Below are 27787 nucleotides of genomic sequence, written 5' to 3' on the forward strand. Positions count from 1 at the left end.
TCTTGGAAATTTAAAGAAAACATTTATTGAAGATCTGAAAAACAACTCCTACAAGATTTACTTTTCCATAAAACTGTAGCTACACAATGCATTGCGTCTATCGTGTTAAAACGTGCATTAGACACAAATACAAAAACCATGAAACAAGCCACCATTCTTCAACAATTGAGCAAAGATAAAATGCCTAAAGAACAACATGGATGACTTGCAAAGGATGGGCTCTTTAAGCACCATTTAAAAAAAAAAAAGAGCACAAATGGATGAGTGTTCAGTTATATACACTGAATTGAACCTTTGGCACTAGGAATCAGAGCATTTTGTCATATAGCATTAACACATATTATAAAAGTGCGTAGTGTCAAAGGAACAGAACCACCAGCATTCAAAAGCAGCTTTGTCAACTAGGCAATAAACGCTCTACGGCATGTCTCTGTTGTCCATCACTGAGTACACTGGTAGAAATTTTGAAATGAAGAAAAAGAAAAGAGAAAAAAAGAGAAAAGGAGCAGTGACTCCTTTTATTTTCTCTGTTTAAAATCAAACAGAAAACAAACAGCAATTCTGTTACACTAACATCTTCAAAGTACATTGTTTGTACAAGAGAAGGACTAAGAACCAAACTGTGTTTACTGATCCAAACACAAGCAGTGAGAGCAAATGCTCACACAGCTTTCCGATGGTACTCAGGAGGCGCCACTTCGTAATCGCTGGCGCTAAACAAAGTTGCAGAATTCTTCGCCAGGTATCTAAAAATAAAATGTTACTTCATGGTAAATTTTTAAAAATTGACACAAACCGCTTCTTACATATATACAGAAGCCACAAAACACTTCCTTAAAATACTCTAAGAATCACTATCCCAGAGCAAAATCGCATCATTAACAATTCTTTTTTTTTTTTGGAGGTGGGGGTTCTTCTTAAAACAGGGTCTCCCTGTAGCCCCAGCTGGCCTGGAATTCACTATGTATACCTGGCTGGCCTTGAACTCACAGAGATAGATCCACTTGCTGGGACTAAAGGCGTGCACCACCATGCCTGGCTCCTTTTTCTAAATAACAAAGAACAGTTGTCTTCAACCTGAGTAAACGGTTCAATTCAGTACAAGAAGTGTACAAGTAAATCTCAAGTTAAAACTTGAAATAAAGGGGCATGAAATGTGAAACAGTAATATACTTCTGTATCATAAAAGAAATTGTGCTGGGCGTAGTTACGCACACCTTTAATCCCAGCACTTGGGAGGCAGAGGCAGGTGGATCTCTGTGAGTTAAAGGCCAGCCTGGTCTACACGGTGAGTTCCAGGCCAGCTCAGGCTACAGGGAGACCCTGTTTCAAAAAACTTCATTAGAGAGAGAGAGAGAGAGAGAAGGAAATGAGAGAATTGAGAGGAAATGAGAGAGAGAGAGAGAGAGAGAGAGAGAGAGAGAGAGAGAGAGAGAGAGAGAGTGAGAGAGAGAGAGAGAAATTGGGGCAGGATGTGGTGGCTCATGTCTTTAGCCCCAGCACTCAAGAGGCAGGGGCAGGTGAATCTCTGAGTTCAAGGCCAGCAAGGCCAGCTGCAACTACAGGGGGACTCTTGTCTTAAAAAGACAAAAAAATAAAACAAAACAAACAAACCTGGGATCCAGAGAAAACACCACTGATAGAGCAAGGTCATATATCACCAACTCAAAAAACCCTTCATTCCAATACAGTAAAGTCCAAGAAATAGTCTACTATGTTAACTACTATCTATATTCTAGAAATAAATTTCAGTCTTTTCCAGATGTAAATGTTTCTCTCCAAATGAGAATTATAGCATTTCCTTCTACTACAACTGTTTTCTTCAACTAACGGAGGAATAGTTTTCCTTGTCAGTGTACTTAGAGCAACTTATCTTCAATCGTTTAAAACTTAGCTAACGTGTCAAAAGGTATTTTTACTATATTGTTTGGCATCATTTTTTTGGATAGGTCTCATTATGAAGCCCAGGTTGACTGCAAAAATCAAAGATCCTCCTGCCTCAGCCTCCCAAGTGCTGAGATAACAGGTGAGGCCACCATACCCAATAGTTTAGACTTTTTGGAAACAGGGTCTCACTATGTAGTGCTAGCCAGCCTAGAACTCAATGTCCTTTAAGTTGCTATTTCTTTGCTCCTATGGCCTGTTATTTATTTAGCAGTTTATCTTTCTACCTTTTTCTTTTTAGAATAAGGATTGGCTATGTAGCCCCAGCTACCCTCAAATTTATGATCCTGCCTTAACTTCCCAAGTCTGGCATAATAGGCATATTCCAAGACATTTGATTAGCTTTTTCTTAGAAAGTAAGAATTCTTCAGATTAAAAGATGCCAGTCCTTTAACACATGTGACTGTAAAACTACAAAATTACCATACATTTTTTCTTCATTATCTTAACAGTTTGGAGACTTACCCACTCCACTTCCCCTACTGCAACTGCATGTCTACTCCATCTTTTCTGAATTCTCACATATGCTTACTTACATTGTTCTGTCTTATTGACATCCATACCAGTAACAGTACCTGTTTTAGTTATTTTTTGTGCCAATTTTTCCTATCACACAGTTTTTTTTTTTGGGGGGGGGGTCTTTTTGAGACAGGGTCTCCCTGTAGCCCCAGCTGTCCTGGAACTCACTATATAGACTAGGCTGGCCTTGAACTCACAGAGATCCGCCTGCCTCTGCCTCCCGAGTACTGGGATTAAAGGTGTGCACCACCACGCCTGGCATATCACACAGTTTTAAGTATATAATATATAAATACTTACTTCTAAGTTCAATTAAACTTACTTGAGGAAATCATGAAGATAATTCAGTAATAAAGCAAGGCTTTTCTCATCCAGAGGTGTATAGGCCAACATCGCTCCAATTCGTACTATTTGAATAGAAGAATTTAAAGTTATATCCAAAGCAACTCAATAACCATATATTTTTTAACTATAAAAATGATCCAAAATAGAAAGTGTCTCTCTCACTGGCCTGAGCTCACCAATTAAGCTAGGACAGCCAAGGAGAACCAGGAACCTCCCTCCCCCCATCTCTGCCTCCCCAGCAATTGGGATTTAAGCATGCACCACCATACCCAGCCTTTTCATGTGATTGGGGGGTGGTGGTCTTCAGGCTTACTCGCTTGTGTAGTAAACATTTTACAGACTGAGCTATCTCCCCAGTCCTGCTAATAATGAGTCAACTCTTATTTCTTAAAGATAGCCTGGTCTACATAGCAAGTACCAGGCAGGCCAGCCAGTGCTATATAGTGAGACCCTGCCTGTCTCAAAAGACAAAAAATAAAAATAAAATAAAATCAACCAACCACTGCCACACCTCCCCCCCAAAAAAACACCACTTTTAGATAAAAATTTATAGAAAGGGGGACTGGAAAGATCGCTCAGCCATTAAGAGCATTGGCTGCTCTTAACCAGGCTCACATGACAGCTGACAACCCTCCATAACTCTAGTTCTGATGGATTCAATGCCCTCTTCTGCATCAGTGGCAGTACACACACTTGATGCACTTATATACATGCAGGTAAAACACTCATACACATAAAAGAAAAATAAAATCAAAAAATAAGTTTTTAAAAATTATAAAAAGCTGAACAGGAAGCAGAGGCAGGTCGATCTCTGTGAGTTCAAGGCTAGCCTGGTCTACACAGCTAGTTCCAGGCCAGGCTACAGGGAGACACTCAAAAATACAAAAAAACAAAAAAACAAACAAACAAAAAAAATCAAACTGGAATAGTCATGTTTTAGAAAGTTGTTAATTTAAACTCTTCCTCATTTAGGAAACACCAAAAAAATCAATTATTAAAGGCTTAGGAAAAGAAAAGTAAAATCTCATTTTTTAAAAGGCTTCTTGGGTTGCCAGGAGTGGTGGTGCATGTCTTTAATCCCAGAACTTGAAAAGCAGAGGTTGGGGGAGATCTCTGATCTCTCTTAGATTAAGGACAGTCTGGGCTTCATAACAAGTTCCAGGCCAGCAGTAGCTATAGGGAGACTCTTGTCTCAAAAAAAACCTGCCCTCCCCCCAGAAGTCTTCTTGGGGCTGGAGAGATGGCTCAGTAGTTAAGAGCACTGGCTGTTCTTGCAGAGGACCCAGGTTCAATTTCCAACACCCACATGATGACTAACAATTGTATCCATAACTCCAGTTCCATGGAGTTCATACTCTTTCTGACCTCTGGCATTGCATGACACAGGTGCACTTACATACATGTAGGGAATATACTCATAAGAAATAAAAATAATAAAATAATAAAATATTACCAAATAATCTCAGTAAATGTGGTGCTCCATACACCTGGGACATGGGTGCATCAGGATGATCTGCAAGAATTTCAGCATACTGTGGTCTCTCAAATTTGTAGAGTAGCTGAGTGCCCAACATTACATTGAAGTACTCCTTTATCCCTGCCACAACTTCATTAACAGCATACTCCCTGATTAACAACAAAACAAACAAAAACATTTTTACTTTCAAAACATTTTCTTTCTGAGAAGGACATGAAGGTAAGGAGTTAAAAAGCCGGACTAACGGCAATGAACTACTGCTGAGACCTTTGTCTCTCAAACAAAGGGATTTAACAAGGGACTCAATTTCAAAATTATGCAAAGGAGAGATCAGAAAACTAAAACCCTCTAAGAATGGTATTTATACCTTCAAAACGTTTAAAATTTTAATGCTTATGTAGTAAGTACCCACACATCATAGTTTAAATTTTGCTTAAAATAGTACTTTATATGTTTGGGTATATTCAAAGGGGTTTATTCTTACTTATTATCTGTGTTTCCTCGAGATTTCTTATAATTTGCATAATCCTCCAGAATGGAATCCACATTCTTCTTGGCAGGAAGATAAAACAGCTATGGAAAAAAAAATTTTGAACACAAATATTTTTAAGAAAAATTACATTGGGGTTTTATGCTCAAAACAAAAATCACCTGATAAATAATCTGAGGAATTCCTCCTATAAAAGTAGACCATAAAGCACAGAACAGTCAAGAAATGTGTTCAAGATTGCAAATATTATGTGGGTAGAGCCACAGTTTGAATTCTGGCATCTCAGATCCAGCTGTATAATCCGAACCAAATTCAAACTACATCAATGAATCCCAAGTTGCATACACCTTTAGCAGCGCTGCTCTCTTCCCCATCACTCCTTGCTGCACCTCTGCCATCTGTCAATTTAAATGCATTAGTTTGCCCGAGTTTCTCCTTGTGGATTTAGATAACTGAACTCTATGACATTCTAGTCTATACTCCCATATTGTAAAGCAGTATCTTCAGAATTGAACCACTCCCTCCAAGGGAGAGGACACAGGCTCCAAGGCTAAAGAAGTAAAAAAACTTAGAAGACTCAGAAAGCTAATTTAAATTTCCCAATAGCTCATCAGCCTTCAAATCTTGCAGGGAGCTCCATGGATGCAGCTTTTGACAATCACTCAAATTTATACTAAAATACCTATCAATCATCAAGGTTCAGGCCTTTTTCTTTTTGCTAGAACATACTGCATAGTTTACCTGTTTCTGTCTGGTGATCAAGTCCCAGTCATCAACAAGCCATGGTTTCAGCTCTTCAGGAATCTTTACTTTAACTTCAACTCTGTTCATAAATGTTTCTTCCTAAACAGAAAAAGCCAAGGTATTCTTCTGACCTCTGAGGGCACTGCACAACACGAGTGCACTTACACACATGCAGGCAATACACTCATACACATAAAAATAAAACATTTTTTAAAATAAAAATAAAAACACTCTTGCTTAACAGAACTCTTCTCTTTTGACCTTTAGAGTCACTAGGCATAAATAGCCATTCATAAAGAAGGGAATGTTGAAATAAATAGAACATGAAATAATAAGGCTAGGAAAAAAGAATATAATTGAGTCAGTAGCTCAGTGCATTTTCTTTAGGGAATTTCCTTCAGAGAATTTCTTCCTCTTCTGGAAATGGAATTGACCCCCAAATGATTATCCACACTGCAATCTTTAAAGGTACATTTTTAAGGCTGGGAGTTCAGTTGATAGCTTGATTGCCTAGCATGCATGAACCCCTGGGTCTGACCTGCAGTACATAATTGGGTGTGGTGGTGCATGCCTGTAATCCCAGGAGTAGATTCAGGAATTTAAGGTCATTCTCAACTACACAAGTTTCAGATCAGCCTAAGCTACCTTGTTTCAAAAACATTAACAACAACAACAAAAAAAAATAAAGTACATTTTTATTTCATAAAATCATTAACTGTACTTCTTTCTGTGGGCCAATGCCCAGGAGACATTGTGCATGTTAAGCAAAGTGTGGGTTGTATCAACTGTGTTACATCCCTCCCAGCTCATGTACTGATTTCTAACCAAGTCTTTAAAACCTACCCAAAACACCACCGTCTATACATATCCCATAGGTTTTTAATCTCAGCTTCAGAAATTAAAAGGAAAGGAAAGGAGTAAAAAGGAGGAAAGGGCGTGAGTTGGGCATGATGGTACACCTAAATCCCCAAATCCTGGGAAGCAGAGAAAGAGGTTCAGGCATTTTAATTTTAGGCCAGCCTGCCTACACTCCAGCCCCTACCCCTCCCCCTAAAAAGAAAAGCAAACTCACATTTTCAACAGTAGGGTCTACCCGGGCTCTTTTCTTCCGAGGAGGCTGAGGGGTCTCACTGGTACTGCCACCATCTCCATTTCCAGGTGCTACAAAATTGGTGTGGGGAGTTGGGGTAGTGTTAGTTAACTAAGAAATTCTTCACAGTAGAGTCTCTTGATATAAGCTATATTTCCCCATTATACAAATTATTAAAATCCAAGTTAAAGAATCATATTCTTGCCAAAAATGAACCTTTTATGAATGGTTCTATCAAACATTTTATAGGCAATATTTAGTAATATCCCCATCTCTCATTTATTCAAAATGCTATCTTCTCAGAAGTCATTAAGACTAAAGCAGGTGAAAATAACTAAACCTTACAGGTGGCAAAAAGCTCAGTTAGGTCACCACTATGTACATATCTGCAACACTTGCTGTGAGACCTGTATTTGAGATCAATAAATATGCTTATTAAATGTCACAACTTTTAAAATGGTGAATTCAAAATGTTTTATAAAGAATGATCGATTTTTAAAAATTCAGTTTCTTACTTTTTTGCTTATTCTTTTTTGTTTTCCTGAAAAGAAAAAGAAAAGATAATTATTTCTAGAAAAACTTTAATTCTCTTTTATTAGGGTTAAATTCAGAGAAATACAGCCTTTTTGAGAAAAATGAGCCTATTAAATTATTTATCAAAAATTTCAAAGGTTTTTTCTGTAAGTTTGCATCCCCAAACAATCTTTATTTTACTTTTACTTTATATGTATGAATGTTTTGCCTGCATATATGTAAGTGCACCTGCGCATGCCAAAGCGGGGGGCTTCAGACAGTTGCCGTTGTCAGCTGCCATGTGGAGGCTGGGAACCAAACCCAGGTCCTCTGCAAGAGAAGCCAGTACTCTCAACTACTGAGCCATCTCTACAGCTCCTGCTCACCCACCCCCCAAACAATCTTGATTTCGTGGTCTTTTTGAGACAGGGTCTCCCAGTAGTCTCGGCTGGCCTAGAACTGAGAGATCCACCTGCCTCTGCCTCCTGAGTGCTGGGACTAAGGCGTGTACCACCATGTCCGGGTTTTTTTCTTTTTGCTTTTTTTGGTCTTTTTGTTCTCTTTTTCTTAAAGACTTCCTTTATTATTATTACTATTATTAGTTTGGTCTTTTTGAGGCAGGGTCTCCCTGTAGCCTCAGCTGGTCTGGAACTTGCTATGTAGACCAGGCTGGGCTCAAACTCTGTGGAATTAAAGGCACATGCCACCACACCTGGCTAAGGCTTCATTTTTTTAAAAAAAAATTTATTGTATTCATTATTTATTTTATGTGTATGAGTGTATTGCCTGCACATATGTGAGTGCACTCATGTCATACAATGCCCCCAGAGGTCAGAAGAGGTTGTCAGATCCCCTGGAACTGGAGCAACAGACAATTGTTACCACCACATGGGTGCTAGTAATCAAACCTGGATCCTCTGCAAGAGCAACCAGCTCTTAACTGCTCAGCCATCTCTCCAGCCCCAAAACTTCATATGTTTAATGCATGTGTGAGTGTCCATGTGTGGGTGAGTGCCCACAGTGGCCATTTACATGGCATTGGAACCCCCTGGAGCTGAAGTTACAGGCAGTTTTGAGCCACCCAACCTGGGTGATATGAATTGAACTCAGGTCTTCTGATAGAATAGCAAGCACTCTCTCTCCATCTAGCTTATCACACTCAGCAAGCCATCTCCCCGGATCAGGGCAAGTAGGTTAACCCAAACTGAGGATGTATTAAAAAAAAAAAACAACAAAAAACTCATAAACTCATAAAGGGCCAGGTGTGGTGGCACACGCCTTTAATCCCAGAACTTGGGAGGCAGAGGCAGGAGGATCTTTGCAGAGTTCAAGGCCAGCCTGGTCTACATAGTGAGTTCCAGGCCAGCTGGGGCTACAGGGAGACCCTGTGTCAAAAAGACCAAAAAAGAACTCCATAGAAACCCACTACTTCATTAATTAAAACATACAAGCTCTAGGAAAAAAGAGGGGAGGTGAAAGGAGGCACCCTACCCTGCATGGATAGACAATGAGGCTCCCCCAGAAAACATGGGTTAACTAAACAAAAATCTCAGAGCCAAGCATGAGCTACTACCCTGAAAGTTATTAGGTCAGAGAGGCGCCAGAATCCTCCAAAACAACACAGGCTATTGCCATTGCTCTTGGTTGTCCACCATAGCTAGAAGGTAAGATCCTATTGCTAAAAACAACACACACTTTGGTTGAAAGAAGAGAAATCAATCTGGAACTGACCAAGAAACTCCCTAACTAGCTAGCTTTCATAGTGCCAAAATGTGCCATGCAGGCCACTGGGGGAGAAAAGACATCTAAGGTCTTACCCAATGCTAGACCCTGTGAACTACAATACCAACCTGCCAAGCAAGATGTGTCCATTGCACAATAATGGCATGACTGTTAAAGGGGAAGTGACCAACTGCTTACAAATTAGATTTGAGCCTCAGCTACAGAAGAGAATTCATGCCTGGTATTGTAAACCTGGTCAAAAACCCATGGCTAGGGAGAATATAGGCCCTAGGGGTAACCTACAATTGCTGTTTTGCTAAGCGGTCATGTTACAATTGCCTTCTAAATATTCATACTCATTGATTTGTGTTGTTCTCAACCTTAGTCAAGAAGCTTCTTTTGTAGACTCATAACTGACTGTGAATGCTCAGCCCTAATTTGGACACCTTTATCAAATTCCTACTCACACCAATGTCTCAAGGAACATTTCAAAGTGCAAAGAATGTAAAAGCTGGATGGAGGGCAGTTAAGAGTGCTGTGAAATGCTGTCCTCTGAACATGACATGGCTGTTGCACCCATGAACTCACAGTAGTTGGTACCTATACAAGACCTGCACAAGATAAACTCAGTTGAAGGAGAGTGCCCCTCAGACCCCCTCCCTATCCTCTGAGAAAAAGCTGCCCTCCACCTGACTTTGGAAATTCCCTTCATTGTTCAAACCCTTTCCTGGTATCTGTTTATGATTTCTATGGAAATGGTCTGGGGCAGAAGAGATAGAACGTTCTGCAGCAAGTAAGCTAGCCAATGACAGTATACTTGATACATCTGTGTATGGTCTCTATGGGAATAATCTGGGGCAGAAGAGAAAGAACGTTCTGCCCTAAGTAAGATAGCCAATGGCTGTATAGGTAAAGTCTCTGGCCAATCCTTTCCTGGTTATTCTGTGTATAGTTTCTATGGATATTTCCTGCTTTGTGGTTTTTGTGGGTTTTCTGCTTAAAAGCCCTGTGTTTTCACTGCTCAGGTTGACAGTACAGCTCCCGAGACCATCTGTGTTCCCAGCCAGTTGGCCTCAATAAAGCACTTCTGTTTACTGAGACTCAGTATCCGAGTGGTCAATTTGGGGACTGCCTCGGACCCCAAACATAGTCAACACTCCAGCATCTGGCCCCTCCTTTAGCTGAGAAGCTATATGCAGTTAATTACTGCTGGACAAGAGTTATTTTTCTTTAGGAATATGGCTGATGGTATGTTGCCCATGATCCAGTGTATGACCTTATACCCATGCACATGCAAACAGCAGTATTTGGCAGAGGCAGATCCCTTAAATTCTGGTCCAGCCTAGTCTACACAGTAAGACCATGCCTTTATGTTCTTGCATTATAATCCTTTTGTTTTGGGCGGGGGTGAACAAGGTCACTCTACAGCCTCAGCTGGTGGCCTGGAACTCAGTATGTAGACCAGAATGGCCTAGATCACAGATACCTGCCTGCCTCTGCCTCCTATGTGCGAAGATTATTAAAAGTGTTTGCCACCATGCCTGGCTTTTTGTGTCGTGATCTTCAAGATCATGTAGTCATTATCACGCCCACATCCACTTTTAAGTACATACACTCTCAGAGACACACAACACATATGTGCATGACTCTCATTCTATACACTCATTACCAAGATGCTCTAAAATTTAGAGTTCATGAGTTAAGTTATCATATATATAAATATATATATATATATATTTAGCACTGAAAATATAACCCTTACCAAAATATCACCTCAAAATTTATGACTTTCTGACAATTCAATACTACCTTTGTAAAATAAAATATGTACATTCACATTTAACTTGAAAGGACGTGGATGCATTTAACACCATTAACTGTACGTTAAGAGTATATTTTTAAATATTTTATTATTTTTACTGTGTAAGTGTACTGCCTGCATGTAAATGCACCTGTGTCACACAATGCCCAAAGAGGTCAGAAGAGGGCATCAGATCCCCTGGAACTGGAGTTACAGACTGTTGTTTGCTGCCATGAGGGTGCTGGGAATCAAATAGGTCCTCTATAAGAACAGTGTTTTTAATTCACTGAGCCACCTCTCCAGCCCCAAGACAGTATATTTTAGTATGTCCATTCTACAAGGAAAATCAAATAAAATGAATTTCTAATTACTGTAACAACCTGACATCGGAGAAGTGGGAGTCTCACTGACAGTTAAGTTCCAACAAAGTTCCCATTTTCAACAAAGTATGTAACACATGATGAAGACTGAATTTGAATTACATCTGAATTACTTATAAAGAAAATGCAGTATTGAAACCAAGAGCATCTTACACTTCAACATTTTTCTGCTGCAGACCAGATGTCTTCTTTCCTGGAGCAGCCCCTCTCATCTTGCCCTCTGCATACTGTTCCCTGCAAAAATGATTTCAGAAAGTCATAAAATAAGTACTTATGTGGAAAAAAACTGTGCTAGTTTGAGACTACCAGAATTTTGTATTTAAATTGAGGTCTAAGCCTCTATACATAATCCCAAGTCAAAAGCTATATAGAAATCAAAGATTCAAGAAAGCAAGCAGAGGGCTGGTCAGATGGCTCAAAGGTAAAGGCACTTGCTTCCAAGCCTGAGAACCTAAGTTCAACCCCCAAAACCCATGAGGCGAAGAAAAAACTGTATTGTTCACTGACCACATAGGTGCCACAGCACACCCACACACGAAATAAAGAAAATGTAAAAAATACTAGAGTCATTTAATTTAAAAAAAAAAAAAAAATTAGAAAAAAAAAGCACAAGGAAGGCCTGAGATCTGGCTCTTCCATATCCTCCAAAATTAAAGTCAATGTAACAAATATAACTAACAGATGTTGTCTCATAAATTCGAAAGTTCATTTTTACTTTTGTTTTGGGATTTACTAATCCCAATGTCTTATTTTAATGACTCAATGTTATAATTTCAACTTTTTAAAATATTTTTATTTTATGTGTCGAAGTATTTTGCCTGCATGTATGTAAGTGGAGCACATGTGTACAATGCCCACAGAGGCCAAAAGAGGATGTAGAATCCCCTTGAACTGGAGTTAAGGATGGTTGTTGGCCACATGGGTGCTAGGAATCGAACCTGGGTCCTCTGGAAGAACAGGAAGTGTTAAATCACTTTCCAGCCCAATTTCAACTTTTTAAATACATATTTCAGCTTTAAATTTAAAAAAGAACTAATAGACCATAATCTTTAGGGTCCTTTTATTCCTTAATATGCTTTCAGAGACGAATAAAATTAATGTTTCCCCCACCAGTTAACTTCGTCTTCCATACCATCAAAGAGCTAAAACAAGGTATTTAGTGAGCTTGCATCTACAGCAATTTCCAAGAACTTTCTGCTGTTTTTCTACCAAGCTCTAAAGATAGACCCAAAAATGAGAGGACGTAGAAGGGCATGGTGGCAAACACCTTTAATTCTAGAATTCAGGAGGCAGAGGCACAGGGATCTCTGTGAGTTGAAGGACAGCCTGGTCTACATAGCGAATTGCAAGCTGGGGCTACAGGGAAACCCTGTCTCAAAAAAAGACCAAAAAAAAAAAAAAAAAACGAGAGAAAATGCTTATCTAACTACTTGAAGCCCCAGCTTTAACAAAGAAATTGACAGGTACCAAAAATGATTTACTGACAATAGGTAGGCAGGTAGTCAGCCAGCAGCACAATCCAAGCCTGTCCTCTAAATTCACTTCTCACAACAAACTTACTGATTGGCCTTTTGAAGTTCTCGCTGTTTCTGCAGATTGGTGTCCACATATTTGAGTACTCTGCTTTCTGGAACCCATTCATCCCAACTGAAAAACAGAAGTTAAAAATAACTGTGAAATATACTTTCATTTCAGTCTAGATGCTCTCTTCCAATTAACTTTTAAAGATCCAAGAGGTGAAACTTTGGAATTCCCTAAATTAACATATGCGGGCTTTTTAAATATTTGTGTGGCGTGTATGTGTACAAATATGTGCGACAGTACATATGTGGCGGTCAGAGCACAACTCAAAAGAGATGGTTAGTTCATCAGGCTTGGTGGCAATTATCTTTTACTCACTAAGCCATGTTATTGGCCCTAGTTTTGGGGGGGGTCTTTTTGAGATAGGGTCTTAATATGTATTCTAACCTGGCCTTGAACTCATGGTAACATGGCCTCAGAATCCAAACTTCTGGGATTATAGGCATGCACCAACTATGCCCAACATAATAATTTGATGAGCTGCCACTGCAAATCTGTTCTCAACTAAAAGGAAAACCTAAGCAAAGCTGTATTCTAGTGAGATGACAAATTTCACTGTTATCAGAAGTAACATTCCAAATATTATGTAAATTATTCAAATAATTTTTAGAAATGGCCCAAAATAAGGCACTTAACTAAGAGTTTCTAAGTCATTAATTAGCCTTTCAGAATTAAAGTATTACCTTCAAACTTTTAAACTGGCAATGATAAAGCACAGAAGTCTATAATAATCTTATTTAAATAATTAAATGACTAGTTAGATATGCAACAGCAAAGTTACAGGACTCTGCCTTACTTTCATCAGTATAAAGAGAGGTAAACAATAGCAACTATTCTCATATAATTAGAGAACTAAAACACTTAAGAACATCCCTCACAGATAAACACTAAATGCATATCAAAAACATAATAAATTCTATAATACTCACCATACAGACGACTAGGCTAAGTTTGTACATTATAGTCTTACAGTGGTTTATCACATTACCCCATTCTTCATTTTCATCTACTCACAAACAAGTATACCAACTTTCAAAGCTATCTAGAAGACTTCCTAAACACTAAAGTGTAGAATCACTATTTTAATTGTTGGCAAGGCATCTGCCTCTTCAAAGCAAGCCTTTTGCTGATGTGTATAGGAGAACAAAACTTTCTAAGGGAATGGTGAATTTTGTGAGCAAACTAACTTTTGCGCAAAATCAGTCTTTTCTCCTGCTGATGGAGCTCCTTTAGTCACACAATCAGGTATATTCTTGAGGCAATCTTTTACTTAATGATTTCTCACCTCTGACCTCTTATAGAGTATAGCCAAAAGGAAAAATAAATAAATAAAAAACATTCCTCAACATGATTTCCTAAAGAAAACTTTAAAACATGCATTTACCTAGAGGTCAGGAGGGGGTGGTGTACTGAGGGAGCTCCTTCAGGAACAGGAAAAAGGGCTACAATATCCTCACGTGTCTTCAAAGTTTTTTCAGAGCGCCTGGGCCTCACAGCACTTCTGATACAGACAGCATAGTACAAAGTATTCTCAGTAACTAGGTGCAGAATTTAGCTTAAGCTTTATCAAGATTCACTTACAAATTGAGTATTTTAATGTCTGTGTCAACAAATCCAAATAAGGTTTTTGAAAATTTAGAAGTATCTTAATATATACTGTGATTCAAAAAAAAAAAAAAAAAAGTGTATTTAAATTGTTTAAGAAAATTCCAGTTTAAAATGGGAACTTTGCCATACGAGTGTTTTTAAAAAGTGTCCTACAAACCATTTTCTGAGCAACGATCTTTTATTTTTTTGGTACTAAGGGATGAGCCCAGGGCTCTGTGAATGCTATGCAAGAGGTCTATCATTGAACCACATCTTTAAATGTAATTTATGAAAATCTCTACATGAAGCACTTAAAAAAAAAAAATCTATATCCCTATTCTCTCAAAATCAAAGGGTGCTAACTTTTAATTGTTGAGGTTCAATTTTAAAACCTTAAAACTTCCTTCACCCTCAGATATAAAACACATCTAACTAAACAAGCACCTTGACCACCAATTTACCAAGTCGCTCCAAGAGCTTGTAAGCAAAGAGTTGAAAATCCTTGCTGAAACCAAGAGAAATGAAATGGGCAAAATTAAATAAGCACACAATATACTTGACAGGCTTTTAAAGAACTTCTTGCCCTTTGGAGGGAAAAATCACTTCTAAATATTTTCTAAAGGTTAAGATGACTTCTTTAAAATTCTGTGTTTATATACCAGGTAAACCACAAAGAGATATCTAGGATATCTCATTTTCCCCCATAACACTGCAAAGACAGGTATTTAAACAAAAAAAAACTGTAATGCCTATTGTCATTTTCCCATATTTCCCCAAAGAGAAACATTTACTTAAAAGTTACCAGTAACTTCTATCATGGATTATAATACAAAAGAAATACTAGTTTTTGAATCAGTAAAGCCAGAAAATTCAAGCCTTTGATATTTTCATAATTTATGACAATCTAAAAAGAAAAGCTACCTAAAATAAAGACCTATATACATCCATGTATAGTTTTATGCAAATTATTATACATGAAAAAAGTTGAGCATAAAAGCTATATTCACATCAGGCATGACGCAGTAATTGGAAGGCAGAGGCAGATGGGTATTTCTGTGAGATCAAGGCCAGCCTGGTCTACAAAGAGTTCCAGGACAACTGAGACTACAGAAAGACACTGTCTCAAAAAAAAAAAACAACCAAACAAACAAAAAGCTACATTCACAGCTACTAAAGTAAAATTCCATTTTTTTCTTGGAACACTCTTATTATATAGCTCTTGTTGGCCTGGAACTCTATATAGGTTGTAGGTCAGGCTGGCCTCAAACTCAGAGATCCCCACCTCTGCTGGGATTAAAGTTATCACCTTACTCAACAAATTCTAAATTCTTTTTAAAAAAAAAAAAAGGGGGGGGGGGGACCTGCCACCCAATGAATGTGCTTTGGGTTTTCCTTTCTTATTCTGCATAGGCTTTAACTTTCCCATTCACAATATGCATAAGGACATTTTATTTCTTGTAGAAAATAGATCCCTCATCATAACATTTTACCAGGGTCTCAGCAGAATATCACCATGTAAAATAAAAGCCTAATAACTATTAAAAATGGAAATTCAGTCAGACATGGTGGTATATACCTTTAATCCCAGCCCTTGAAGGCTGAAGCAGAGGCAGGCGAATCTCTTGAGTTTCAGGCCAGCCTGGTCTATATAAACAGGTTCCAGGCCAGCCAGGGCTACACAGTGAGACTCTATTTCAAAAAAAAATTTTTTTTTATTTTTCTAAAGGGGAGTTGGTCTTCTTTAAGGGAATGATGCTAGACAGAATGACTAGGCTCCAGTGGATAAACTCATACCAAGGAACACCTAAGGACACAAACTTGACTCAGTAACGTATATAACAGAATGCATTAAATTCGGTGGGAGGGCTATGGGAGATGTAGCTACAGCTAGGGAAGGCCTAAATATGATTAAGATGAATGAAATGCACAAAATTCAATTAAAAATGCATATTGGAAAAAATTCAGTTTTTCAGTACCCTTTTAAAAAAATATTTATTATTTTTAGTTTATGTGTATGAGTGTATCGCCTGCATGTATGTGAGTGCACCCGTGTCATGCAAGGCTGCAGAGGTCAGAAGAAGGCTTCCTCTGGAACTGGAGTTAAGGACAGTTCGTAGCCGCTACGTGGGTGCTGGGAATCGAATCCAGGTCCCTCTGCAAAAGCAGTCAGTGCTCTTAACTGTTGAGCCATCTCTCCAGGCCCTCAGTACACTTTTTAACATGCAGAGACACTCTAGAAGTCATAAGATAAACTTTCCTGCTTCCTGGCTGTAAGAATCAATTTTAATTATAATTTGTTCATTTCTCTTTTTTGTTTTAGAGAAATGGTCTCATGTAACCCAGCCTGGCTTTGAACTCCTGATCATTCTGTCTCCATCATACTGGGATACAGGTGTACATCACCATACCTGGTTTAAAAGTCATTAATCTGCTTCTACAACAGCAAAAGATAGTTTTCTCCATTAGGTCCAAATTTCTTAACACAAGACTATGGGGTCACCCTGAGATACTTGGTATTACTTACTGACCATTAACAGAAAATGTATTTTAGATTGTGGCCTTTCTACAATTATACTAACGGAAGAAGTTAAAAGACTGGTATTCTCGGCTAAAACATTGTTTAATGTAGAAAAAAAAAAAAAACCCTAACCAAGAAGCAGAATTAACTGGATGATCCACTGGATAAGGAACGAACTGTATAAAATAAAACCAAAGCCACAGTAAATTTAACACACACACAAAAAAATACTCCTATATCAAGAGTAGATAGCATTGTTCCCATGTAAAAAGGTACCAGAATCTGGGGTCAGGTGACTCAAAGCACTAAGTATTAACAGAAAGCAATTTCTTGCTTGCAACATCATCTTTAAAGGGCAAAGAACCATTAACAAAACTAAGAGGCCAGGGATTAGGGAGGCAACCAGAGGCAGGTAGATCTCTGAGCGCAAGGTCAGCCTGATCTACTGGTCTACAAAGAAGAGTTCCAGGCCTGCTGTGGCTATAGGGAGATCCTCTCAAAAAGCTCACCCCACAAAAAAAAAAAAAAAAAAAAAAAAAAAAAAAAAAATTTTAAAAAAAAAAACACATTAAAAAGGCCTAGATAATTTATTAGGCGGGGTTACTATATGCCTCCAGGAGAAAGACCTGTTACTGACAAAGACAAAGAGTTCCAAAGACAGTGGAAAATTAGATTCTGTAGCTGAGCGTGGTAATGCACGCCTTTAATCTCAGCACTCGGGAGGCAGCCAGAGGCAGGCGGATAGATCTCTGTGAGTTCAAGGCCAATCTGTCTACATAGTGAGTTCCAGGCCATCTGAGGTTATAGGGAACCCTGTCTCAAAAAGACAAAAAAATTAAAAAAATCGTTCAAAACTCTCAGTATTCCCAAAACACAATGTTCCCCTTTTCTCTCTTCTCTGCTCAATTTTGAGTAGAACTGCTCAAAGTCATTTGGTTTATGCTCAGACCAAAAAAAAATTCAGGCTATCCTAAAATATACACCATACATAAAAAGGTATGCTGACCTACCACTCATTCAACCAGGATAGTTGGTCAAGCTTCACTACACAACATTACACAACAATACAAGAAATACTCCAAGAATCAAGTACAGACAGAATAGCTGAATTCTCTAACTTACCCTTGTTTCAATATATGCTGTGCTATGGTGCAGTTATACAAAAATGCTCTGAAAGAGCCAATACTCACTTTTTATTCCAACCACTGTAATGAATAAAGTATTTCACTTGTTTGTCCTTTATGGCAACCTTTACGCACTGAAATAAAAAGAAAAATTCACTTAGAAACTTTCTTTTCCCCCAACAAACATGAATTCACTGGATGATTATAAGGTATCCAATCATTCAAAGACATCCTCATAACCAGTTTATTACACCTTCTCCTTGTCACCAAAGACATTTTTACATAATCCTAAATATACAGGTATACGAAACAGGTATACAGAGTCAGGTACAGTAAAATAAGTCTGCAAGCCTAGCACTGGAAAAGCTGAGGTAAGAAAGCTGCCATGAATTCTTTTTTTCCTTTTTGAGACAGGGTCTCCCTGTAACCCCAGCTGGCCTTGAACTCATAGATCTGCCTACCTCTGCTAGGATTAAAGGTGTAGGCCACTATGCCCAGCGATTGCCATAAATTCTAAGCCAGCATGGGCTACAGAGTAAGACCCTGTCTCCAAAAAAAAAAAAGGTATAAAAACAAAAATTAACTAATAACAAAAGAAATTTTTTAAAACATTTTTTGTCTTCATGTAATTTTATCATTTATTAGAGACAAAAGCAAATTTGAATCCTAATGACATGTGTGCCTATTTTAATATAAAGAAGTCTGGACTGAATTATTTGATACTGCAGATATTATAGCACATAGGGCACCTTCTCTGTATAAAATTATTATATACTGCTACAAAATTGCAATTTAGAAACAAAAGGCCAGGGGATGGAGAGATAGCTCAGCACTTAAAGAGCACTGACTACTCTTATAGAGGACCCAGATTTAGTTCCCAGCATCCACTGGCAGCTAACGACCATCTGTTAACTCAGTACCAGAGGATCTGACACCCTCTCTGGCTCCGTAGGCATTGCACACACATGGTTCTCATACATGCATGCAAAGCATTCATACACATAAAATAAAAATAAATTTGAAATAAATACAAAGAAAGGAACAAAAGGCCTAACACAAAGCTAAGAAGTAGAATTTAAAAAGAGGTCACTATAAATTGGCAAGTCAGCTATCCAAGGTCAATTCAGGAAGCCTATACTTTATTTGTGCTCTTCTCAAACTCTAGCTAAGAGCAAATTTATTTCAAAAAACAAATCTCATTAGCCTATGACAATATGCTGATTTAAGAAAACTAATTTTTTTTTTTTTTAATCTCTTTAAAAGTAGCCAAATGGGGCTGTAGAGATGGTTCAGCAGTTGAGAGCACTGGTTGTTCTTCAAAGGACCTAGCTTTGATTCCCAGCACCCACATGGTGCGTAGCAACTGTCCTTAGCTCCAGTTCTGGGGGATCCAATGTCCTCTCTGGCCTCTGTGGGTGCGTGTGGTACACACACATACATGCAGGCAAAACACTCATACACATAAAATAAAAAAAAATTTTAAGTAGGCAACCTAAGCATTCAGAGGAAAATCACAATGGCACATTATGATTATCTGATTTTGGATTTCAAGATGTTCACTGGAGGCAAACAAAAAGAACAATAGTTTCTTGCTGAGGACCCACGTTCAATTCCTAGCACCTACATGGCAGCTAATAACCATCCATAACTCTAGTTCCAGGGGAATTCATCTGACCTCTGCGGGCAAAACATGACTCAGGAGCATACTGCATAACTTAAGTATACTTACATACATGCAGGCAATACATTCATGCGCATAAAAAAAAATCATGGTGGCTCACGCCTTGAATCCCAGCATAGGGGAGGCAGAAGCAGGCAGATCTCTGTGAGTTCAAGGCCAGCCTGGTCTACATAATGAGAGTTCCAGGCCAGCTGGGGCTACAGGGAGAAAAATAACAAGGTGGGAGGATATGGCACCTGAAGTTGTCCTCTGACCTCCATACTTGTTAAGTGGCATATGCACACCTGCACTCACACACACAAATATGCACATACTTTTCACATGCACGCATCAAACACACATATAAAATAACTTTGGTATTGTTTTTCACAAGTCATTAACTACAAAATGCTATTTGTTACAAACAACCAACCTTCACCTTCTATTAACTCAAATGCTATTTCCACCAATGGGCCCATGGTCAGCTAAGAAAAGAAGAGAATAGCAATGTCTTCACTTATTCCATCCACCAAGCAAGCAGTAAGAAACTCAAAAGGAGAAGATGGGAAGATCTATGAACCTATGAAAAAAGGCAATACTCTTACTACATACCCAATAAGAAAACACTACAATTTGGTATTAAAAAGTCAGATTTAACCAGCACTTTTGGCCACTTTCTCAAGAAGAAAGTAGGTTCCATACCTTTGCTTCATAAAGAAGAGGCCCATGAAAGCACAGCACTCGCTCACCTATTAAAAAAAAACAAAAACAAAAACAAAAAAACACATGGTTAATTTTGAGTTGTTTGCCATATATAAACAGATAGAATCCAAGAGCCACTATACTTGATTATAATAGTAGTCCCAGTAAAAGGAAAATGGGTCAGATTGTATATGAATACATCAGAACAAACTTTACCATTATCCTACCTTAGTAACCAAGGTGAACAACAAAAACGAACTTAAAATTTAAAGGTGGGTGTGGTGGCACACACTTTAATCCCAGCACTTCAGAGGCAGAGGCAGGTGGATCTCTGAGCAGTATGTAGCTTGGTATACATAGCTTGGTCTACATCTTCAGTTGTAGGCCAGATACAATGTACCAGGGCTATATAGTGAGACCTTGTCTTTAAAAATGTTTGATGTGATGGAGCACGCATTTCTTCCCAGTACTCATGAGGCAGAGGCAGGCATCATGGCCAGCCTGGTCTACATAGCAAGTTCCAGGCCAGCTGAGGCTACGGAGACCGTCTCAAAAAGACAAAACAAAACCAAAATCCTACTCATTTAAAAAATTTATCACCTAAAAAAAAAAATCTACTGTTACCTATCAAAGTACGATTGGCTAGACTGTTCTAATGATCTGGAAATTTTAATTTTTTTAGTGTTCTTCCCCAGGTGTCTAAATGTAGTCAGTCACCTGATTGACCTATGTTTTCTTTTACCGAGTAAATACACATTAAACTTTCAACATGGGGCTGGAGAGATGGCTCTGCAGTTAAGAGCACAAGTTGTTCTTGCAGAGGCCCGCCCTATGTTCAATTCCCAGTAGCTAACAACCATTCATTAACTCCAGTTCCGAGAGAATCTGACTCTCTCTTCTGACCTCCTCTGGCACTGCACAACACAGGTGCACTTACATACATGCAGGCAATACACTCATACACATAAAACAAAAATGAAGTATTTTTTAAAATATTTTATTATTTTTATTTTATGTGTATGTGTGTATTGTCTGCATGTAAGTGCACCGGTGTCATGCAGTGCCCGAGGAGGACAGAAGAGACTGTCGGAGCCCTGGAACTGGAGTTAATGAATGGTTGTTAGCTGCCATGTGGGTGCTGGGATTTGAACCCAGGTCTTCTGCAAGAACAGTCAGTATTCTTAACTGCTGAGTCATCTCTCCAGCCCCCCAAAATGAAGTATTTTTTAAAAATTAAAAAATAAGGCAGGGCATGGTGGCACACGCCCAGCACTCAGGAGGCAGTCAGAGGCAGCCGGATGGATCTCTGAGTTTCAGATCAGCTGGGTCTACATAGTTCCAGGCAAGCTGGGGCTACAGGGAGACCCTGTCTCAAAAAGATCAAAAAACAAAAATTTTCAACATGTATCAGAAATGATTGGATTGTTTTTTAAATCATCCTTCCCCCATGTTTAAGATTCCTCAGTATTCTGGGCACTAGGCTGTTTCAATGAACAGATAAAACAATCCTGATCTTGAGAACTTAACCCTATGTTGAGCCTACCATCAGTACTTTTAAGACCAAATAAAATCCCAGGTTAGACTACAACTTGGACATCATCTATACGCAAACAAATTGGACAGGTGATTTGTGCTAACATTCCAGGCTGCATTTGATTATATTAGTATATCTCACACATTATTTTCAGTCCACCTGCTTTCAACACATTATAAGGCAACTAACAGGGTCAGTTCTTTTAGCTATAAAATTTAATCTACTAGTCCAATGCTGAAAAAAAAAACTTATGTGTTTCACCATTAAAAATTATTGTAGGCAGGGTGTGGTGGCTTATGTCTTTAGTCCTAGAAAGAGGCAGCGGCAAGCTGATCTCTTTTAGTTCCAGGCCACCCAGAGCTACATTAGTGAAACCCTATCTCCAAAAAAGGGGAAATGTGGTGGACTTTAAAGCATAGTGGCCATGTCTGCAAAAATGACAAGTTCTATCTTTAATCTGAAATAGTTATTGTACAACATACCTACCAACACTTGTGCCCCCCCCCGCCCTGTGCCACATCAATTAATAAGGAACGCCTAGAGGAGGTGAGCAAATAGGTTTGTATGGCTTCCTGCACTTTTTTCCCTACTTTTCTTCCAATTAAGTAGGTAAGGAGAACCGATGAGCTATTTGGGAGTGTTTACACTCCAGATGGTAGAAACAACATATGTAGAAAAGCATAATAATAATGTGAGATACAGACCATCAGAGAAATATTTAAGTTCACTACTAGTGGAACATAAGATAAATATGTAAAAGTAGAAGTGAAACTGATTCAGAATGTTATCCATCCATGATGTCTGTAATGGATCCTCAAGTCTTACGAAGAATCTTCTAGAGTGTTTTTATTGTTGTTTTTGCTTAGTTTTGTTTTGAGACAGGATCTCATTGAGCCCAGGCTATGATAATTTTTAATTTCTGCCCATCTCCTAAGCGTAACCAGCCTGCCATCACACCCAATGAACCCAGGGCTTTGTGCATGCTAAGCAAACACTCTACCAACTGAGCTACATACACAACAGCTGGAGTGGTTTTTGAAGCTTAATTATTTCCAAGTTTCACCAGACTTTTATTATTAGAACCTCCCAGTAACTTTTATTTTTTTTAAATATTTTATTTATTATTTTTATGTGTATCAATGTATTGCTTACATGTGTGTTAAGTGCACCCATGTCATACAATACCCACAGAGGACAGAAGAGGCCACTGGATCCCCTGGAACTGGAGTTAAAGACAGTTGTTAGCTGCCATGTGGGTACTGGGATTCAAACCTGGGTCTTCTTCAAGAACAACCAGTGTTCTTAACCGCTGAGCCATCTCTCCAGCCCCCCTCTCAGTAACTTTTAAATCAAAGTTCTCCATAAAAATCTTGTGCCACTGGATCTATGCCAGGCCTGAATAAAGGTGGAGACTAGAAAATTGACCAAACTTTTTCCAAACAGTCCAGGACTAAGATCAAAATAGGTAAATCATTCTAATAATTTAGAGGCACCATAAATAAACAGCACCAAAGATCAGATGTGTAATTCATAATTTCACTCTCCAGGTACCTTTTTCAAGGTACTCTACAATACCTTACCCTTTTTTCCCCTTGACTACTTCAGCCAAAAACCAATGACACTAAAGCCCTTTGAATTCTGAAAAAAAACATATACAGCTAGCTTGTATGAGTCAGGATACAAGTGAAGATGGACAGAAAGCCTGGAGAAATAAATGGCAAACCACCACATCACATAGTTTCTCTATCCACCTTTAATCCTTTCTAGTCTCAAACTACAATAATAATCCCGCTCTGGGCTGTCAAATTCAAGATTAATGAGATTCCAATTCTCTGTCTCCTCATTAGCTTGGACTTGCTTAGGGACAGCACTCCCTTAATTCAAGCCCCCCCCACACACAATGAATTAGATATATCCACTATCTTTCAAGGGGAAAGACTACCAGTCTACCAATTCTACAGATTTTCAAATTAATCCCATTAGCATTAATATTTTTCCTTTTAAGATGTTCTCTGAACATTGAACATTTTATTTGTTTTTATGTGTATGAGTGTTACCTGAATGTCTGTAAGTGCACTCATGTTGTGCCGTGCCTGCAGAGGTCAGAAGAGGGCGTCAGATCCCCTGGAACTGAAGTTACTGATAACACCATATGGGAAAAGAACCCAGGCCCCCTGCAATAGCCAGTGCTTTTAATCACTGAGCCATCTCTCCAGCCCTATAAAATAATTTTTTAAAAGATAGCTGTACACTTTAGTTTGGGTTTTGTTTGTTCGTTTTCTGAGACAGGATCTGGAACTTGGACAGGCCAGAGTCATCCTCTTGCCTCTGCCTTCCTAGTGCTGCTTGGATTATAGGTGTGTGCCACCACACCAAGTTACACCTGGAGATCAAGCTAGCAAGTAAGGATAAGTACAGTGAATTACAAAGATTTCATAACCTGGCCTGGGGGCTACCTTTGTTCCTAGACCTCCAATTATATTACCAACGTTGGAATTTCTGGTTTGCCGTTTGCCAACCTCTTGTTTACAGAGAAAGCACTTCCTCCAGAGCAGCTATCCTTGATTTCAAGCTCCTATCAAGTTTTTGTGCTATGACAAAACCTGGGAAAGCTGATGAACCTCTCAGAATGTTCTAATAAATACATAAAAACACACTGTGTTAGAATAAAAATCAACTCTGTTGGTAGGGTTATCAAAACTGCAGTGTGTGTGTGTACCATATTGGTGTGCATGGAAGCTAAAGTCTATGTCTGTTGTCTTCCCCGGTGGCTCTTCATACCGTATTATTTTTTACTTTATGTGTGAGTATATTGCCTGCATGCACCCACGTCGTATAATGCACACAGAGGCCAGAAGAGAGAGAAACTGGAGTTTCGGACAGTTTGTTAGCCGCCATATGGGTTCTGGGGACTGAACCCAGAACCTCCCAAGAGTAGCCAGTGCTCTTAACCGCTGAGCCATCTCTCCAGCGCCCCCACAGTATTTTTTCTTAATGATTTCTTTTTATTTTATGTGTATTAGTGCTTTACCAGAGTAAGTGCACCAGTGTATGCAATGCCCCGGGAGTTCAGAAGAGGACGTCAGATTCCCTAGAACTGGAGTGACAGATAGTTGTTGGCCGCCGTGTAGGTGCTGGGAACCCAACCCAGGTCCTCTGCAAGAGCAGCCAGCGCTCTTAACCGCTGAGCACCCGTGCAGCATTTTTTGAGACCATCACTCACCAATTAACTAGGCTGGTTGGCCAAAGAGCTCCAGAGACCTACCTGACTTCCCCTCTGCCCCAGCGCAGAGTTTACACACTTATTTGGGTGGCTAGGATTCAATCTTAGGCCCTCATGCTCACCACGGACAAGCACTTTAGAATCATCTCCCCAGGCCCTCAGACCAACAAAATGCACAAAATACAACAAAATACACTTTCTCGAAAACACCTAGCAAAATAATTATGAATCACAACTTCTTACAGTGGAGAAAAGTATCAAAATCACCACCCCAAACCCGTAGAATACCCTTTAAACACACCATACAATTACAAGATGTTTACGTGTAGGGTTTATGAATCTAAGTTCTAGCGCATTAAAGTTTAAACATCCCTAAAAACAACAAATATGAAAGCAGAACATGGCATTTACAGTAACTAGAACAAACATCACAGGGATGATAGGTTTAGATGGCTCTTCGTGTTTGCAGTTTTACTATTAAACCTCCACCAGAATTGTAAGAAATGCTTTTCACTAGAAGGATCATTTATCAGCAACTCTCGTCGATCAAGTCAATTAATAAAAGCTTTCAAATCGTCGTTCATCGAATATTAAAAGTATTGCAACCAGTCAAGCAAGTGAATTGAAAAATGACATGAAGGCCATGCACTTCGACACTTAAACCGAGGTCGTTTTAGCCTCGCTCGTGCGGCCGCGCTGGGGAGCACAAGCAGGATCTTGGCACTGCGCTCCCGGGCAAGCAAAAGGATGCCTAGAGGCGGCTCCCGGTCAGTCGTCCCCACCCAGCCCTCCGAGGCGAGCACGAGGTTCGGGAGCAAGGGGGCGCTGCGCTGAGCGAAGCTGCGCGACGCCACAGCCATGATGGCGCTGCCATCTTGTCGCGGCCATCTTACAACGCAGTCATCGCGCCACGGGGTGCAGACCACCCCCGACGCCCCAACTCTACGGTTCCACAGAACCCCGTGGAGACAGCCCCAGGGTGTCCGGCGGCCCCGACCCTCCAGCCAGGATGGTCCACGCGACGCGGGATCGCGCGTCAGCGGCGCGCCCGGAGCCCGCTGCTCCCCTCCCCCACGCCACATCACTTCCTAACCGCAAGTCGTCCGCCACCTCCCACAACGAGCTGATTCTCCGCTTAGAAAAACAAACACCGCCACGGCCGGGGCTGGGCGTCCCGGTCGCCAACGCCACAGCAGCCCCTTCGTTCCATAAAGCGCTTCCCTCAGAGGACGCGCCCCCACAGCCCTCCGCAATGCGCCTTCCCTGCACAAAGCGCGGGCCGCCGCTTCCCGGGGCTCGACTTGCGCCGCCCGCGAACCCCGAGCCTCCACCGCCCTGAGCCCGTTGCCGTCCCCCGCACCGTCAGGTCCCACTTTCCAAAGCCACGCACTCACCCTCTTGGAATTTAGGCTTGGGGTCTTGCTTGGGCGCCATTTATAAACGATTCGCCGCCTCCTCCTTCTCCCACCACCCCCGACTACCGCCCCCTACTCTCTACCCCACCCAACTTCGCGTCAGATGCGCCGTCAGGCACAGCCAGCTCTACATCCTGGGCCGGATTTGCCAGCGCCGCCAGACCTCACAGCACTGCGACCCGCGCAGCCACCGCCTCAGCCAACAGCTGCGCGCCGCGCTCCCAAGTCTGCGCCCGTGCCGCCCCAGGGCACGCCGGGATTCGTAGTCCCTCCTCCCCAGAGTGGCAGCCCCGTGGGGGAGGGGGCGGGAGACGCCCTTCCCCCACCCCTGAGGACCCATCCCCAGGGGCTCATTAAAACCCAGATTTGACTTTCTGAGTTACTAAAGAGGGGGCAGGTGACTAGGAGGAATAAAGAAGTCCATCACTGGCTGGCGATAAAAGGATGGAAAGGCTCGGAGCGGATTCCTATGTACAAACAAGGCCACAAATATGCGGTCTTTGAAGAGGCCTGAGGAGACAGGACTGTGTCTAAACCTGCGTTCCCCGGCATTACCAGCATCGTCTGCCCAAGAAAGCTTCGGGGAAGTCATGTAGCTAGAGGCTGGCCCGGGAAGGGGTCCGAATCAAGATGCTCGGCTCGGTTTTTGATCCGGGCCCAGGGCCATTTGTAGGTTCCAGCTTCTGAAGGAGACAAACCTGATTAATGCCAAGGTCGGAGTTCCCTACCAGATCTAGCCAGGCCCTTCTTGTCGTCACATTTCTTTGAGCCAGTATTGAATGTACACACAGTCTGACCAGATTTCTTCCCCTGTTCAGAAGTAGATAACATCATGCCCATAGAATTGTAAGAGTTACATACAAAGGCTTAGAGCTATTAATTGAGAGACAAATTCTAAAATCTTTAACCTGGTATTTAAAGTTCTTGCAGTCTCCAGCCTACTTTACTCATGGGGCGGGGAGGGGTTAATGCTGTTTGTCCGAGGGGATCGAACTCAGGTCGTTAGGCTTGATGGCAAAAGCTTTTGCCCGCTGAGCCACCCTTCAGTCCCCTCCAAGGCCTTTCTTTCTTTCTTTTTTAATTTTAATTTTTTCTTATTTTAATTTTTTAAAAAATATGTGTGCGTGTATGGCCTGCATGTAGGGTAAGTGCACCCTTGTCTGTGCAATGCCTGCAGAGGTCAGAAGAGGCTGTCGGATCCCTTGGGACAGTTGTTAGCTGCTATGTGGGTGCTGGGATTCGAACCAGGGTATTCTGCAAGAACATCCAGTGTTCTTAACTGCTGAGCCGTCTCTCCAGCCCCGTAAAAAAATATTTTTTTAAAAAAAAGAAAGAGGGGGCTGGAGAGACGGCTCAGCGGTTAGACAATATAGGGCCATTTAGACACTTTAAGGGATTTATGGCTTTCCCCAATGAGG

General features: G+C 40.3%; 1 protein-coding gene across 2 annotated transcripts; it reads right to left on the reverse strand.

Moving 5' to 3' along the window:
- Positions 1-26633, reverse strand: Morf4l1 (mortality factor 4 like 1). 2 transcript variants are annotated; one of them, XM_008823390.1, is made up of 13 exons: positions 26349-26633; positions 20198-20244; positions 17902-17969; positions 13991-14107; positions 12586-12672; positions 11179-11259; positions 7125-7150; positions 6592-6680; positions 5517-5618; positions 4770-4858; positions 4262-4434; positions 2786-2870; positions 1-746 (listed from the first exon to the last, which is right to left on the reverse strand). In XM_008823390.1, the coding sequence occupies exons 1-13, from the start codon at positions 26386-26388 to the stop codon at positions 662-664; spliced, it is 1089 nt and encodes a 362-aa protein (XP_008821612.1). In that variant the 5' UTR covers positions 26389-26633; the 3' UTR covers positions 1-661. The 2 variants fall into 2 exon arrangements, with proteins under 2 accessions (XP_008821612.1, XP_008821615.1); XM_008823393.2 differs by lacking the exon at positions 13991-14107 and having other exon boundaries at positions 6-746.
- Between the last annotated feature and the right edge of the window lie 1154 nt (positions 26634-27787).

Source organism: Nannospalax galili, unplaced genomic scaffold (assembly GCF_000622305.1).
Source record: "Nannospalax galili isolate Female #2095 unplaced genomic scaffold, S.galili_v1.0 scaffold28, whole genome shotgun sequence".
Lineage (NCBI taxonomy): Eukaryota > Metazoa > Chordata > Mammalia > Rodentia > Spalacidae > Nannospalax > Nannospalax galili.

What these genes read in the sequence shown, in the direction of transcription:
- Morf4l1 (XM_008823390.1), bottom strand. Translation starts at nt 26,388, where the DNA reads ATGGCGCCCAAGCAAGACCCCAAGCCTAAATTCCAAGAGG. An exon ending in AAAAAAGAATAAGCAAAAAA is followed by an intron (nt 6,681 to 7,124) that starts GTAAGAAACTGA and finishes CCAATTTTGTAG; the next exon opens with CACCTGGAAATGGAGATGGT. An exon ending in CGAGGAAACACAGATAATAA is followed by an intron (nt 4,435 to 4,769) that starts GTAAGAATAAAC and finishes GTTGTTAATCAG; the next exon opens with GGAGTATGCTGTTAATGAAG.